At 33.5% G+C, this 17,011-nt stretch overlaps 2 protein-coding genes across 4 annotated transcripts in view; one reads left to right on the top strand and one right to left on the bottom strand.

The window, feature by feature from the left end:
• Positions 1 to 2,178: 2,178 nt before the first annotated feature.
• LOC113403726 (ubiquitin-conjugating enzyme E2-17 kDa) lies at positions 2,179 to 5,194 on the top strand. Its single transcript, XM_026644304.2, has 5 exons — positions 2,179 to 2,498; positions 3,002 to 3,065; positions 3,444 to 3,475; positions 3,668 to 3,851; positions 3,940 to 5,194. The coding sequence occupies exons 1-5, from the start codon at positions 2,475 to 2,477 to the stop codon at positions 4,077 to 4,079; spliced, it is 444 nt and encodes a 147-aa protein (XP_026500089.1). The 5' UTR covers positions 2,179 to 2,474; the 3' UTR covers positions 4,080 to 5,194.
• Positions 5,195 to 5,837: 643 nt separating this feature from the next.
• LOC113403747 (cadherin-23) overlaps positions 5,838 to 17,011 on the bottom strand; it is a 37,149-nt gene continuing 25,975 nt past the window's right edge. The window contains exons 12-30 of one of the 3 annotated variants that reach the window (XM_064216061.1): positions 16,520 to 16,677; positions 15,956 to 16,111; positions 15,330 to 15,509; positions 14,846 to 14,980; positions 14,178 to 14,362; positions 13,711 to 13,970; positions 12,701 to 12,864; positions 11,963 to 12,130; positions 11,206 to 11,363; positions 10,742 to 10,923; positions 10,428 to 10,657; positions 9,977 to 10,165; positions 9,565 to 9,845; positions 9,224 to 9,464; positions 8,956 to 9,141; positions 8,493 to 8,828; positions 8,059 to 8,257; positions 7,452 to 7,496; positions 5,838 to 6,507 (exon numbers count right to left, since the gene is read on the bottom strand). In XM_064216061.1, the coding sequence (XP_064072131.1) occupies positions 6,158 to 6,507; positions 7,452 to 7,496; positions 8,059 to 8,257; positions 8,493 to 8,828; positions 8,956 to 9,141; positions 9,224 to 9,464; positions 9,565 to 9,845; positions 9,977 to 10,165; positions 10,428 to 10,657; positions 10,742 to 10,923; positions 11,206 to 11,363; positions 11,963 to 12,130; positions 12,701 to 12,864; positions 13,711 to 13,970; positions 14,178 to 14,362; positions 14,846 to 14,980; positions 15,330 to 15,509; positions 15,956 to 16,111; positions 16,520 to 16,677 (3,803 nt within the window). In that variant the 3' untranslated portion in view covers positions 5,838 to 6,157. The remainder of the gene's footprint in view (positions 6,508 to 7,451; positions 7,497 to 8,058; positions 8,258 to 8,492; positions 8,829 to 8,955; positions 9,142 to 9,223; positions 9,465 to 9,564; positions 9,846 to 9,976; positions 10,166 to 10,427; positions 10,658 to 10,741; positions 10,924 to 11,205; positions 11,364 to 11,962; positions 12,131 to 12,700; positions 12,865 to 13,710; positions 13,971 to 14,177; positions 14,363 to 14,845; positions 14,981 to 15,329; positions 15,510 to 15,955; positions 16,112 to 16,519; positions 16,678 to 17,011) is intronic. The other 2 variants (XM_064216062.1, XM_064216063.1) reach the window with 2 other exon arrangements.

Raw genomic sequence — 17,011 nt, 5'->3', positions numbered from 1 at the left:
GACATACAAAAATCGTATGGAAATTCACATATTTGTTTTAATTAGCTTTTATTCAGAACAATGTTTCTGTTCCGTAATAATTTGTTATCACAAAATTAACTATTAAAAATATTATTTACAATCATAATTAAAACATATTTTTAGGTAAATAATGACTTAATTTAAGTCTATTTGGCTATAGCTAAATATACCAATTCACTTGTCCTGTCAAACTTCAAAATTAAAATCATTCATCATAGTCACTAAGTTGACTCAAATGAGGAAACAGATAAAATCTGACTGACATTTATAGTTTAGTGTTTCCATCTTAGCAATTATTCATTTTTAATTAAATTATAAAATGGACTAACTACATTATATTAAGTGTTATTAATACTGAATATTAAAAAAAATGTTCCAAATATTATAATATTTATAAGATAACATTTTATGTTATTAAAATATTTAAAGAACATTTTGTGTATTTTATAATATAGATAATGAAATATTATTAGGTAATAACTTGGTACTCTAACAAGTATACTAGTTCCATTATGAATTTATATGGAAAGTAAGTTATTTAAAAACAATAGTTCATTATAGTAAATATTATACAGTAATTCTTTTATGCACATTTCAAAGCTAAACGTGGTAGTAAAAGTAATTTAATGTCGGTATAAATAAAAAATCGTGAATCACTCAATTTTTCTACGTTATGCTAACACAAATTTTATTTTTTACATTCCATTTTTATTTACAAAAACCTAAACTTGAAAATAAGACATGTTAAAGCAAATCTATATTACTTTTACGATAAAAAATACGCTCGACAGTTTTCAAATATATTGTTTGTTTGATTGTAAAGTTTAATTTTTTTAAAATCGTCTTTATTTCATGAATCAGTAGACTATTTAAATTCAACTGAATTACATTACTACAATTATTACAAATTGTAAATAATGTATAATTTTATAATATTCTATCAAATTTATTATAATTTTTATGTTATATTATATGTTTCGTGCGTAGTAAATTACGTAATCATCCTCTCTTGTTAAGAAGCTTCGGCTGGTACTATTTTTTAAATGTATTTGCTGTGCGGAAAGGCGAGTACAGAAACTCAAGCCAAATACTGAGAGTCCACTTATGATAAGTAATACGGACTTCTTAAAGGCGCCTCCTGTGTGGTAGACTGGTAGTCCCTTAACTTTAAACGTCGTTATTAAGTTGGGTAACATAATTATATATTATGTCTCCAGCCAATATTTATGTTTTAATTGATGCACATGTGAAATGTTTTGGAATTTCTTCTTTTAAATAAAAAGTGCAAATATTAAGGAAATATACAATTTTATTACTTATTGTAGAGTGTTCATTATATGAGATTCGAAATAGTATTCGAAAAAGATCTATTTTGATAAAAACTTGTAATAAAAAAAAGATTTAAGGAAGATATAATACCTTTCTAAAATCATTTTAAAGGTAAATGAACACAAATAAAAAGTATGTTAAGGTATTTTTTAATTTTTAAATAAATTTTAAAATTTTATATACAACGAATATCTTTTTTGTTTTCTGCAACTTCAATTCAATCGAAGGACAGACTGAGGTAGTTAACCTTGCTGTTGCATTTTGTCGCTATATAATTTAATATAATATTATATAAAATTGGCAAAGTATTGGAAAGGTCTTATGGCTGTTAGATTTTTTGTAGATATTATTTTAATTATTGATAATAACCCGTAATGATCGCATGAATTCATACAAAATGTTTATAAAAATAAAATAATACTTTGATAATTATCTATACCTTTTCATCCCAGGTACTAATGTTTTTATGAATTTCAATGTAAACACCTGGGAAAGTTTCAAATTGCAAAAATGTGCTTGAAAATAACCCTATCTGTCTACTTTGTTATCCAAAAATAGCGCCCAGAATTCTTAAATGTATGACATCACATCCGAAAACAAATTGTATTGCCATAGAAAATAATTGATATTGATTTAAAATTTTATACGAATGTATTTTAAAATAAATATAAAAACTTAATTTTCATTTTATTTACTGTTTTGATTAAATTACTAGTTTTTTTTATAATAAAGAATTAATTATTTTGCCCACCAATAGACTATAAGCAACGCGTAATTCAATATCAAACGTATTTTTAAAAAAAGAGAAGTAATCATGAACGCTCTTTGTAAATGGTCGATTTTCCTGTTTGCTGTTCTCCATTCGTCGCGAGTGTATTAATTTTGTTAGAACCTGCGCTCTGTTCTAATTCTTATTATTTCTTAATATTAGTTATTATTATTTTTTACTTAAGTCTTTGAAGTTTTGCCTTAATTGTTATTTTTTCATTATTATTGCATAAAACGACTTAAGTGGTACTTTTGCGTTTAGACGGGAGCCATCTTGCAATCTCTAATCAAAGGTCCTTGGCTCACAGTTTCGTTGTCTAGTTGAAAGGCAGTATATTCTATCATAAAATAATCAAATGGCGTTAAAACGAATTAATAGGGTATGTATAATGAATATCGTTGCTTATTTTCAAGTTTCATTAATTATGAGTGGTGTGCTGATAAATTTGTAACAGACTTCGTAGTGAATGTTTCGTCATTGTGAATACCTATTATCGAAATTTCTTCTGGATAATTCTGTGTGCGTGATTTTTCGATAACGGTTTTAAATACAACGTAATGATAAATATATTTACGATCGTATAACGGTGTTTTAACTGTTGGAATAGGCTACAATTTTATGCACACGGCGTACATAAAATGTCGGAAATATGTGCCAATTTTGAGGTTTTCTCAACATATATTTATGACGGACAAACGTTTTGAACTGAGCACTGGTGTATTTTTTAACGAAAAATGTTAGTCATATTTTTAAAACCCTTTGTACGAAATACGTTGTTCGTCCTTATGTTTTGCAAGTGATGATGTGTTTGACATGTTTTACTTATCTCAGTATTGTGTTTCCTGCATTGTTGTATATAGATAGTTTTGTCTGATATTGCAGGAATTACAAGACCTGGGCAGAGACCCGCCGGCACAATGTTCCGCAGGACCACACGGAGAAGATCGTAAGTACCTACCTATTGATCCTTTAATAAGAACATTATATTTGTGAGTCATCGTAATCGGTCTTGTAAAAGGCAATTTAAACCAAATAATTCTATTTATACTTAAAGGATTATGAATAAAATGAATGAAATGAAATATAATATTATAAACTTTTAAGTCCTTATTGGCTATATTTATGTGGTTTTATATTAAAGTAACCATTATCTAATTTGAATTTACACAGTACTTAAATATTTTTGTTATGTACTTAATATTTAAATGTCAAAATACGAAAATGTTTAAATAATCGATAATCAGCTGTTATTTTTGTTTCTTATAAATACATTGTAATAGTTCATTACTTTACATACATTAAAAGTATTTGTCTTTTTTTACAGTTTTCCACTGGCAGGCCACAATAATGGGTCCAGTAAGTTTTTTTTCCAATAAATACATTTAATGTTATTGAATGAAAGTACAGCACACTCATATAACATTCTTAGTTTCATATTGATTCCAATGAAGCCATATTAGTAACATGACAAGTTCATTACAATGTCTTGAACTCTGCATTGTAAATAGACACTGTGAAACTTACATAATGTCTTGTTTTTTTTTGCAGGTCGACAGTCCCTACCAGGGTGGTGTATTTTTCCTGACTATACATTTCCCTACAGACTATCCATTTAAACCACCAAAAGTTGCATTCACAACACGTATTTATCATCCCAATATAAACAGTAATGGTTCCATTTGTCTTGATATTCTGCGCTCACAATGGTCTCCAGCACTTACCATATCCAAAGGTAACTACAAATTTATCTATCTTTTATGTTTTGTTGGAAACTATTGCCATGTACAAAAGTAGTTTCATAAATATATTTACTGTTTCAGTGTTGCTCTCAATCTGCTCACTTTTATGCGATCCAAATCCTGATGATCCTTTGGTGCCAGAAATTGCTAGGATCTACAAAACCGACAGAGAAAAGTACAATGAATTAGCCCGAGAGTGGACAAGGAAGTATGCCATGTGATGAGTCAAATGTGACATCAGCAAAACATATACACACACATCGCCACAGCCCGGGCTATACCCTTCCTCTCTGTTCCCGCTCCCCAAATCCTTTCCTCTGAAACCTTACCAATCAAATAAATTACTGGAATTTGTGTTAAAAATCTATATGGTTATTAGAATCTGATTATGATTGTCTTGTACTTTGAATGCCAATTATTGCAACTAAGTAAAAATAATTCACATCTGCAAATAGTTTCTATTCATCTAATGTGTAAGTAACATTTTCTATAAGAAGATATTGAATTTGGTTTAACATTGATGTGTCGGTAGATGTCTTATCGCATACACTCATTTAGTTAAACATTAGTTAAATTTACATTATTTGAATTCATGTAATTTCTAAAAAATTTGTACTTTAACTAGATCTAAATTGCATTGTGAAACTGTACAATAGCCATATATTTAGGAAAATGGAGCGTTCATTGCTTGACACTTATCCTGTTCTATAAAGTTTTTTTTTTTTGTGAATGAACTGTATGTATAGCTCATGTGTTAGGAACATTCTGGTTAATGTAAGAAAATGGGATAACAGAATGAGCTTGTTGACGGAGTTGAGTGAGTGTTAATTTTTTTTAAACAATCTCTTTTTAAGTTAGTAAATATGTAGCGTGCTGCTAAACAGACTGACAATGATTTAAGTGGTCAGTTTTCTTTCATCCACAATATTTAAAGTGATTGAAAACGCTCCCATAGTTACACAATTCAATATAAATTACAGTGTATCTCATAAGATAATAAGTTACAATTAATCTAGACTTTTTTTCAATATGGCGATCTTTATATTATAATTTTATCTAATATATATTGTGGTTGTAAGGATACCTGCGTTGTGATTGTCCTTCCACAGTCCATCCTTATTTCCTCTTATCTAATATCAGTATGGCATATGTCACAGTCATGGCATGAGTGGCAAAGTTTGGTGTGTTTCTTTACAGCTGCAAGAGGAAGCTTTTGTTCACTTGGTTAACACAGGGAGATAGTAACTCAAAGCTTTTCAAACTGTAATCGATCGACAAGATGTATTTTAGCTTCACTAAATTGTAAGAAACAATAAATTATTGTGTATGTAAATAATATTCTGAGCTTTATTTAGGCAACTTCCTAATTTTATGCAGCTGTAAACATTTTGGCATACATTATTCCTATGTTTTTTTTGGATATTTTGCCAGAAGTTTTAGTATGAATAAAAATACTGTTACAATAAACATTCTATATCAACTTTTTATTAGCTATATGAATCGTCATAACATAGACTCGTTTTATCTTTGTCTTGAAATAGAATATTGGGTCATTCTCCTCTTTTTGGGTTAAAATGTTGTTAACTCTTAAAAATATCATGAATACTAAGTTTATTCCATTGTCACTTCGTTTACTACTACGACTTTTCAGCTGTAGAGAAAGACTACTATAGTGATTGATATATTGTTAAAAATAGAATTCTAAAATACTTAATTTGCTTAAATGTAATGGATACAATTAGATTCATATTGCCTCTAGTTTCAAATATTTGAAGTGTCAAAGTAGGTTACCTACGAATACTATTTTGGTTTGAGTTGCCGATAGCAGGAATTGAACCTGAACAACTTGATATGAACAAACTGTGTTTTCGGTCATCTGCATGGTTGCCATAGATCGTTTAAAATGTCTCATGGTTTTTGTAGAAATCATTTAACTCAATGATAAAATTGGAGTGAAAGGTAAAAAAGAAGAACAACTATTTTTAAATTTATTAATTTACCCGACTTGATTGATTGGCTTTTTAATTAAGTATATTTTAGATGATTAAAGTTACACAGACAAAGATTATTTCATACATCAAGTAAAACGACTTTACAAATTACAACTCTTGTCGCTTAACGTATCCCATTTGAACTTAAATTAATATTGACAACTTTATCAGTTGTAAACAGATTACTAATGATCTGTCGAGTCATCTAACTTTATCGTAAAATAGCCTCTATTACATTGATAAAGCTACTATGAGACGCAACGTCATATTCTACAAGTATATTTAGGTACATATAAAGGCACAATGATTTATAGCTCTGTCGTCTCCATGTTTTTTGCATTCTTCATCTGCTCGAGTTGCTGGTAGAAATCGTAGTTGCCCTGATCGGCTTCTGGTTCTGTTTCGGTGGATCGTATTGAAGGGAAGGCGGCTGTGGTTATGAAGTAGGGTTTCTCATTCGACATGTCCTGGTCCACTGCGTTTTCGTCAAGCGAATCGCGTTCGGAGTGACTTATTTGGTCGTCGGATTTGTACCAGTCGTTTTCGTAGGCATGCAGCCATATCGGATTGGAACCTTTTGTGCTGTGTTTGTTGGTGTTCGGAACTCGTCCGCCGGAGCTTCGGATTGTCATGTCCGATTCGCCCGGGGTCGGAGAAGCTGTGAAATGTTTTTAACGATTTATTGAGAATGTGTGGATGTAATTCGAGTTTGCGATTGGTCAGTGTTAATTTTTATATCAATTTGCATTTAGATATCGTGAATATAATAATGTCCAGTTACTATGAACTTGGGAAATGAAAATCAAGTCTGTTGCTAATTTTTTAATAAGTGGACGACTGGTCCATGTTTTAGTCTTGATGTTGTAAGGTATATATAATTAATTGTTTCATAGTACGTACGATTTCTTCAATAAAGAAAATGTAGACATTTGATGTATTCTGTCATACTTTAAAATAAACCTATTTATAACGTAGATTTTAATTTTATTTATTCAAAATTTAATACCCAATATTAACATCCAGAGAAATTGATCCATACTTAAAATATCCTCTATTTAAACATTACATAAATATATTATAAGTGAATTAGATTATCCTGTATTTATATGAAATTGTTACACTTGTCCTCTGTTTATTAAATATTTGATATTCCTGGATCGAACTAGCAATCTTTACCATAAAGATCATATAAATAAGATAAACAGCTACAAAATATTTACGAGTTTGTTGGTAAATAATAAATATCCATATTTATTAAACTGTGTTTCAGAAATCTGACAGAAATTTAGGGTATTTTTATTTCATCCGGACTATAGCTATAAAAGGATTTCTAATATCAGTAGGTAACTATGGTCTATGAAGTCACTTTTACTTGGTATGATAATTATAATAATCTCATAGATAATATAACAATTATAGTTTATTTTTGTCAGCATGAACGCCAAATCCCGCGAATATTTAAATTCGATTTCAAGTATTAGGATCTAGATTCTGTGTCAGAGATAGCTTCATATTATTCTGTGCTATTGACATGAAAACGAACACTATCTAACTTAATGTATAAAACAACAAAGCCGCCCAGAGTTACAATTTGTAGTATACCTCTCAAAACAGTAAAATGGAGGTTCTCGTGCTGAAATGATTTATCTGTAACAAACCAAATGTAGGTACACTAGGTATTTGTCTGATATGTGAGTATTCTCGGCATTCGGTGTCGGTATGAAAATAATATATGAAAAAAAAAATGATATTATTAGTAGATAAAAGATATTAATTTGTACGAAAATGCATAACGTAGCGTGGTAGAAAGTAAAAGAGTAGCAGATCCAGGGAGTAAAGTGTCTAATGTCATCGTCACGACGCTCATATATGGGCGAGGTTACTCCCAGGGGAGTTGCTAGGGCCCGGTACCTGAGCATGTAATATGTTATGTTTATGGTGATGGCGACGACAACTGGGGAGATGTTACCGTCGCTGCGATCAGTGACATGACATTTACAGTACCACAGGAATGAATATACGGCATACAATCGGTTCAATGATACAGCTGGGCGGCGATATTGAGCGGCAGCAGGATATGGTTGACTAACCCCAAATATAATACTCACATACCAATGAAATATACACATACTGGGAACGAAGACTGCAGCTTCAGCTATGATTTATTGTTTTAAACGACGGACGGCTGTCACAAGGTTTTTCAACTCACAATAGGCGGTGGCGGTGGCGGCTTTGAGTCGCCTCGCGTAGTCAGCTCGCTGCGCGAGTGCCGCCAGCACGGACAGCAGCAGCAGCGCGCCCAGCAGCAGCGAGCTCCAGGCCAGCCAGTACACCGCCTGCGACGGCGACAGCCGCTCCGCCGCCAGCGCTGAGAACTCGGCCGGCTGGGTGTCGAGCACGTTGAACTCCTGGAACGAGATGTCACGATGTGTCGTCGCATTCTCGACCGTATTGACGCCATTATTAGAGCTGTCACCCCTGAAGTTATGTAATTAGTTATTTTTCTGTATACATTATCTAGAAATAATCTCTTAATAGCGTGATCATTTCCACCGCAAGGCCTGTAGCTAACAAAATATCTAATAAAAACTAACTCAGGCAAAACAGATAGGGAAAATAAAAATATTTATAATATAAACAAACCTTAAAAAGCTCATCTAGTTGCTCTATGTTCTTATCGACGAGCTTGAGCACTTGATCTACTTCCAGCACCGAATGATCCTCTCCATTGACAAGATGTAAATATAAATCAGTTTTAGTGTTATCGACCGAGCCGTCTTTATTCTCGTGTACTCGTAAATCGTCTATATTCACGACGGAATCTGTTACTCGGGCGAGCTTTTCTCGGAATGTATTAATTTTGTCTCGAATTTCGGAGGGATGGGAACGTAGAACGAAACGAACTCGTTGATCTTCGCGTAGGAGATATATGAACACGTGAGCTTCATCTTGCAATCCATCGGTATCGTTCGCCAATACCTGTTAATTTAATTTAAATTTGTAATAAACAATACAAGTATAGCATATAAGAAAGATATACATATTTTGCCTTTTAACTTGGTTAATTTTCTATATAAGTCCGTAGTTATAAAGAATTAAATTTTACCTTAAAATCGAAGTACCCTTTCATCCCTTTTTGAGGGTCGAAGTTAAGTGACACCGCGCCAGTCTCGACGTGTACAAGAAACGGCGAAACCGCCAAGTTTTCTAAACCTTCTGTCAAAGTTTCTTTCACGTCTCCTAACAAATAGTAACTTATTTTTGCATTGATACCCTCGTCTGCATCTACAGCCTAATAAAAAAAAAATGAAATTTTATTTCAAGTGAAAGTAAGAACTAGTGTATATTTTTAATTTTGTTAAACTTTAAATTACCTTTACGTGCATGAATTCGATACCAAAATCCGCTTCAGTGGTAACTCCGCCTGTAAATATTTTAGTAACGAACTGTGGACTGTTGTCGTTGACATCGTTGACTATTATATGCACTTTTAAAGTACTTATTGCATCTAACCTTTCTTCGTAATTCGGTTTAGACATAGTACAATCTTCTGTGGCTAAAATGGTTAGCAGGTATTGGTCTTTTTGTTCCCTGTCTAGTGCTTTCGATGTTAGCCTGGTGTATAAAATATATTTAGTTTTATAAATACAAGTTAAAAAAAGTAAAGAAAATAAAATATTTCGAAATATGTTAATATTTAATTTGAAAGGAATACCTGTGAGAATTTCTATCAACATCGAACATTCCACCATCGTTCCCTTCAACGATATAATAGCATACTGGCAACATCGGCTCATCGCCTCGATCAATCTCATCTCTCTCTATAACGCTCGGTAGGTAGGCGCTGTAATCTTGAACGTTTTCAGTAATATTCAAATGTATATGTTTGTAAGGAAACCGTGGGCGGTAGTTGTCGACGTTTTGTATGTAGACGGTTAGATCGAGGTCGGAACTGAGCGGGGTCGGGAGACCGAGGTCGTATGCTTCTATTCTGAGCTGTGTAGACGAAAAATATGTGAAGATATTAGAATTTATTACGTATTATATAAATACAGCTTTGTGATATTTTAACATTTCTATCTATCTATTTTAATGGCACCGGTTCGGTCCAAGCCGTTGCAATATACCTGGTAAGTGGTTTGTTTGTCTCTGTCGAAGGATGTAGCTGTCCTCAGGGCTCCACTCGTAGCTTGGAGCGCGAAGGCCCTCCAAGCCCCCTGCGCATCTTGCCGCAGCCTATACCGGACGGCGCCGTTTGGTCCTATATCAGCGTCGATCGCGCGCACTTCTATAATAGTTGTGCCTATCGTGGCGTTCTAAAAATACAAGCGATCACCCTTTTGAGCTGAGGCAACTAATCTCTATTTTTAAATTTTTACGTTTTACGTTTTCTTAAATCCACAATAATGGAGAGGATGAAAATATTAAAATCAAGAAACATAATGTTTTTAATTCGATCTCAAATGGTACAAAATATCAAAACAAATTTCAAATACAAAATATAATTATTTGAAATATCATCGAAAATTGTCTTTACAAATGACGAACAACAATTTCAAATTATTGAATTTTACTTACCTCGGGCACTTTAATTGTGACATTTTGGGGGGGGTGAACGAATATCGGAGCATGATCATTGTAATCCGTCACACAGACACGTAGGTCACCTCTCACTACATTAGCTGGGATACCGAGGTCTCTCGCTTCTACGATAAGGGTGTAATTGCCGAAACGATCTTTCAGAGATTGTTTAGCAAATAAACGACCGGTATTGGCATCCCCTCCCACTTGTTCGAAACGGAAGAGTTCTAGAAATTTGGAATAGAATTATTAAAAGTCCAGTATTAAGACCAGTAATACTATTATATTAATTTTTTCTTCTACAATCTTACCATGTCCTTTCCCAGCGACCAAGTGAAACTGAACCCTTCCATTGGGGGTATTATCATCGTCAGCGTCAGTAGCCGTTATGGACACTATAGCCTCCCGGTAGTTGTGGAATTCTGTTATTGTGACGCAATCCAATGGGAGACTTAGTACTGGCGGATTGTCATTAACGTCTTCTACATGGACACTAGAAAAAAATATAGACGATATAATTAAATGTGACGGACATTAAAATATTACATAATATGCTGAAAAAAGTGCTGGTTAATATGAAAACCAGTTGAAAATGTAGAGGATTTATAACAATAATTAAAGAAAACACTGATCGCTTATTGGTCGCCTATTACGTGATCGGCTCTCATCAACCTTTCAGGTTTAAGTAAAATTTTATCGGCCGATCAGATTTTGAAAAGCGTTTAAGAAATTGGAGATTAGTTTCAAATAAATAAAAATTTTAATCTAAACTTACATAATCTGTTTGAAAGCATTTCGACTCTCTCCACTAAGGTATCCGAACTGGTAGTTATCCCAAGCTTCTACCACCAAGTTATACACGGATTGAGATTCACGATCTAACCAATCCGATACCTTCAAAGCTCCCGTGTCTGCATTTATTAGAAATTTTCCCTGAAAAAACCTTAACTATTAACTTTAATTTATTGTAATTGAAATTGGAACATTAATGATTTTTATTTGATTACTCTGAATACAAAACCATTATATACACCAACTCATCATTGCTGACTTTTGATAGAAATGGCTAACTACGGACACAAGGCATATAACATCTTAGTTCCCAAGGTTGGTGACACATTGACCATAAAAAGTAGTAGATAAGAAAAATAACATAAGCGAATAAAGAATAACTTGGTCACGTAACATAAGAAGATCAATATTTTACAAGTAGCGTAAAATACTGTTTCTCATTGGTCTAGTAGCTAGCTTATATGGCTGCTAATCTTGAATCCCATTATTTAGCTTGTGAGTAAAATCCTGACAGGGTTACATTTTTGGGTATTGATTTTGCGCCTGATCTCCTTCCTATCTACCTGTCGTCCTATCGGGCTATAGCAGTGAATATAGTGCTTGTATTTGCGCATAAATGCCTGAATTTCCTGTACAGTCGTCGAGTTTGGCTGTTCACAGCGAAAATTACTAATTTGAAATTAGTAATGTACGATGTTCGATGTATGAATATGTAATCCGTTAAAGAAATTTTTCATTACCTGTGTAGAGACCCTGTCGAGAAGATAAGTAATTTTTCCGTAATCTCCGGCATCAGCGTCTTTAGCAACTATATTAGCCACGGTTGTTCCGGGCTCCGCGTCTTCTCTCACACGAAATTCGAATGGCGATGGTTCAAATATAGGGTTATTGTCGTTTTCGTCTAATACCTAGGTTCAGATCATATATGTTTATTTAAAAATGATGTATGTACTGTATACTTTACAAAACTTCAGATAGATGTTATTATTTTCTTATAGCAATAAATAAATAAATTATAACAAAACGTTATTTTAATTCCTTTAATTAATAATTGTATTTAAAAGATAAATAGGTCACACCGGAGTAATCATTTCAACTCCACAGATCGCGTCATGTGACTTTAACGCTCTGGTATATTAGAGCACCTAAGTTACGTGACTTTACTTTACCAATTAAGTCCTCGCTTATGTCACAGTCCAATAAAAAGTTAGTGTAAAAAATACATTTCATTCTATCATTTATAGTTGAATTTACAAGTTACAAAGGTACAAAAAACTAACATTTTTTCCGATTTAATACCCATCGCGCGCACGGCTAGTTCACGAGTAAAATCCATCGAAATCAGCGATCGAAAAACAATAAGCATCGAACGAAATTGACTTTGGTTAAGACATAGACGGGGCGATTTTATACATTGCATATTTCAGAGCGGCAAAGTTATACGATGCGAACAGTACTAAGATAAATATTATACAGACCTGTATAAACAAATCTACAACAGCATATCGCGATGGGACGCCACTATCCACGGCCTTCACTGTCACGTTTAACCAAGAATACATTTCGTGGTCGATTCTGTTGGCGACCACCACTTCTCCGGTTGCACTCTCCATGTGAAGGAAACTTCTCAATTCTTCAGACCCTAGGGTTAGTGAATTTAATACTTGGGATTTTCAATTGGATTACGTCGCGTAATTTAGAAATCGAATCTTATTAGATTCGTGAAACGGCAATTATATTTAGTTAAGATGAATTTTAAAAGCGGTTTTGTCTATAATCTTACAGAAAGAAATTGAAATATCAGTTTTATTTTAGAAATTATTAACCAACCCTTATACAGTTAGAACAAAAATGAACAATGGTTATGTCTGAAAGATTTTATCTATCATTTAGTAGAAGATACCTTTAGCTATAAGGCGCGTTCCACCACTAGCCGCTTTTAAAAATATGATTAAAGATTTTTATTTGTCATTTTAATATGACTATGCAATCGTTTTTTTTTATTTGTTAATTTCTCAGGTTATTACAATATGTATGTATATTATTTGGCTATTTCTAGTTTATTTGTTATTTCTTAGACATCGTTTTTTTATATTTACAGTTGTGTGTATTGTGTAGTATTATTAATATAAATTATTTTGAATTGCGAATACATAATATTTATTCGCAATTCAAAATAATTGTACCCCTTCCCAAATTTATTTTACAATCTGTCCTCAGGCCAAAGGTTGCCTGGAAGAGATCGCTGCTTTAGCGATAAAACCACCTCATGCTACTTTTGTTAAACCAATTGTTAAAATTTAGTTTCAAGTATTGGTATCTAATAAAGAATAAATATTGAAAATAATGAGAAAATTAAAATAAGTAAAAATGTAATATATATGTCATAACCTTAAATTCAAATGAACCTCTTTAATTTTGCTTAAAGCGATTAATATGTTATTACATTTAGTGTAATTAATTTCAGACTTTTTAGAATCTCTCTTACCTTCCAGAAAGTATGTCATCGTTCTATTCTTGTCAGCGTCATCCGCTATCAGGGTCTCAATATGCATGCCGTGTTTCGAGTTCTCAGTAATAGAGGTCTTGTAAAATGGTTTCCTAAATTTAGGATTATTGTCGTTTTCATCTTCTACGATTATCGTTAGCATGGCTGAAGCGGTTTGCTTTGGTCCATCGTCTATAGCGGCCATGTCTTCAACTGTGATTGCCAATTTTACGATTTCGACCTTTTCTCTGTCCAGTAATCTGCGAATTTTTGCCAATATTTTAGCGTTTTAAAGTTTATTCGAAGATATAATAAGCACTATATTCTATAAATAAGCATCTGTATACATACAAAGTTTTGATTTAAAGATCTTACAAAATTAATTTATCTAAAAATTGTAACAAGATTTGTATTCGCATCGTGCATATATCATAATGTCGGGTGCTTTTGATATTTTTAAAACTCACCTAACAACTCTCAGTGTACCATCTATAGTGTTTAAATCCCATGGAGACAGGTAATCGTATTCGGTGATAGATACTGGCACTCCGTCCTCGGTTTTAGCATAACTCGCTGACTTATCAATAGCGAACCTTAGAACTGGCTGTTCATCTAAATCATAAGCTTGGGCTTTGTATATCGTCGTACCGACCTTTCAGAAATAAAATAATTTACATAAATAGTTTTTTCAAGTTTGTCTTCTAGATTAGGAAGCCAACCTCAATCTTTTACTGTTCTATTAATAGAACGTTGCAGTTGCGGTTCGGTAGATGTAGTTTCCTAATATAATTTAGAACGTATTGTAACCGTTATACAATCGAAGAATTGGCCTGCAGTATTATATTTAATTTTGACTTCCTGGTGATACGTGAAATCGCGTGTATTATTTGGTACAAAATACATTGAAAAAAAAAAGTACAGTATATTATATTTATATGATCCCTTATATATTTATAAAGAATACTTAGATTTTATATTGGATTTTTTTTTAAGAATCACAAGAAAAGAGAAATTTTAAATTTTACGCAGTTCAATTGACTTGCTTGAAATCAAGTGTTTATTTAGAGGTGGCTTGATGGTTTTTATATTTATTATTTATGAATTTGGTATATAAAGCTGTTTATTATAAACTGACCTGCGTGTTCTCCATAACGTGCACGACACCGGGTTCGATGAGTACAGGAGGCTTGTTGTTCACATCAACGATGGTTATGTTTACGATAACCGCTGCACTCAGTTGCTGGTCACCTATACCGCCGTCTAGAGCCACCTGGAAAACGATCATTAATTAATTGAACGTCTCCTCGTCTAGTTTCCTCACGCGGCTTTAGCCGCGTTTGAGGGGGGGGGGGGGTTTGGTAGGTGGATGTATAGTCAGGTGTTGGGTACTTTAAGGCAATTGCAATTGACTGAATACTTAAGACATGTAAGAGTATGAAATATGTTTATAATATTAGTTATGCTAAGGACTAACAATAAAAAAATCCTATTAAGACAATAATTTGAAAAGTGAAATTTTAATTTAGCTAAACGAAATCAGGCATGTCAAGACCGGCGGCAACAGGAGGGGCCGGTACCCCATATACCGTATATACCGTATATGTATATCGCATAGTTACCACAGTGAGCGTGTATCGCGTGGTCTTGGGGTCGGTGCGGTCGGGGTCGAGCGACGAGCCGTTGGCGACGGACACGAGGCCGGAGCGCGAGTCCATCACGAACTTGTCGCTGGCGCCGCGCTGGATGCGGTACACCAGCGCGCTGTTCGCGGACGAGCCGTCGCCGTCGCGGGCCTTCACCTGCCGAGCCGACTCTGTTAGCACACTACTCCCTGCCCACGGCCGGTAGGTATAGTAGACTGTGCCACTCTTCGTCCCAATATCTCTGTACATAATATATCTAGGCAAAAGATCACGTGGATCAATTGATCGGTTGGTCGGATCGCGGATTTAGGGACGTGTCGGATGATATTCTACCACATGTTACCATTCTGGAACAGCTTGGTAGAATGTGATTTATTATATCAATCACTTAACAAACCTCGGCATTTTGCCTTTAGTACACATGCATTCAACGTGATCGGATTTTATAAATTTCGAGTCTAACAAAATCGACAACTATACAATGAATCCTAATAATAACATTTACTTTTTTCAATTATAAAGTAATCCAGTATAAATATTTTTCCAAATATCCTGCTCAGTGATATGGAAAATAAATACATATATATAAATAAGCTTCTTACTTCGAGCACACTGGTTCCGCCCGGCATGTCCTCGGGTATAGCTCTGCGGTACACCATTTGCGTAAACAGCGGTGCGTGATCGTTGACGTCTTGCACGTACACCGACACCGGCACCGCGGACGACAGAGAGGGCGAGCCGAAGTCGCGTGCTCGAACCTGAAGCACGAACGATATCAAAGCATACAGTTTTTAAGATTCTTAAGTTATTTAAACTAAATGTTATTAATGAGTCTGCACTCTTCTCTTTTGCACCAAGTATTTTTTTGTATATTCTGTATAAAAATCGACGCGAGTTTAATTCTTAATTAATTATTGCATCATATGCGATGCCGTATAATGACTTCTTAATAGAGGCTACTACAATATTAAAAAAATATTTTTGATTTGGATTTTGGATTGACTTAGCAGAGTCGGAAATTTGAACAGTATGAAGGCCGAGTGAGCCAACTTATTATAGGCAAATTTGGCGGAGAATTGACGGTGTAAGAATTGTTTATACCTCTTAAAGTTGTAAAAAAAAAACTTCTTAAAGAAATAGGTGTTTTTATGTTTTCTAATACTTACAGTTAAATGTATGGGTCGTATGTTGCTATTATCACCGGGTAACTGTTCAAAATCAATTCCACCGACCGGCGTTATAATACCCAAGTTCGGATCTATTGAGAAATTTTTCTTATAGTCACCGCCGACTATGGAATACTCTATGTGACTATTCTTTGTACCTTGAACAGATAATATCTTTACAATTTTAATTTATATGTATCAAATATGCAATTACCAGCACCTTTTGATTTTATTTAATATTATAAATTTTAGTATTGGTTTTTTCATCTTTTTATTATATGCGTGTATATACCGATAGCATTGCAAGATATTTACCCTGTTTTAACCACAAAAGGAGTTACGTCAAATAAATAATCTTGTCTTTAAATTGTCATAATATCAATGACATAAATCTTGAATAAAATATATTATGGTATAGATCTAATAACTCACGAACGCGTGTCTCTCCGCGTGAAACTTAAAAACAAATATAATCGTTTAATCTAATTTTTA

This window comes from Vanessa tameamea, chromosome 10, assembly GCF_037043105.1.
Source record: "Vanessa tameamea isolate UH-Manoa-2023 chromosome 10, ilVanTame1 primary haplotype, whole genome shotgun sequence".
In the NCBI taxonomy this organism is placed as follows: Eukaryota; Metazoa; Arthropoda; class Insecta; order Lepidoptera; family Nymphalidae; genus Vanessa; species Vanessa tameamea.
The sequence above is the reverse complement of the archived record's forward strand: the minus strand, read 5'-3'. Positions and strand labels throughout refer to the sequence as shown.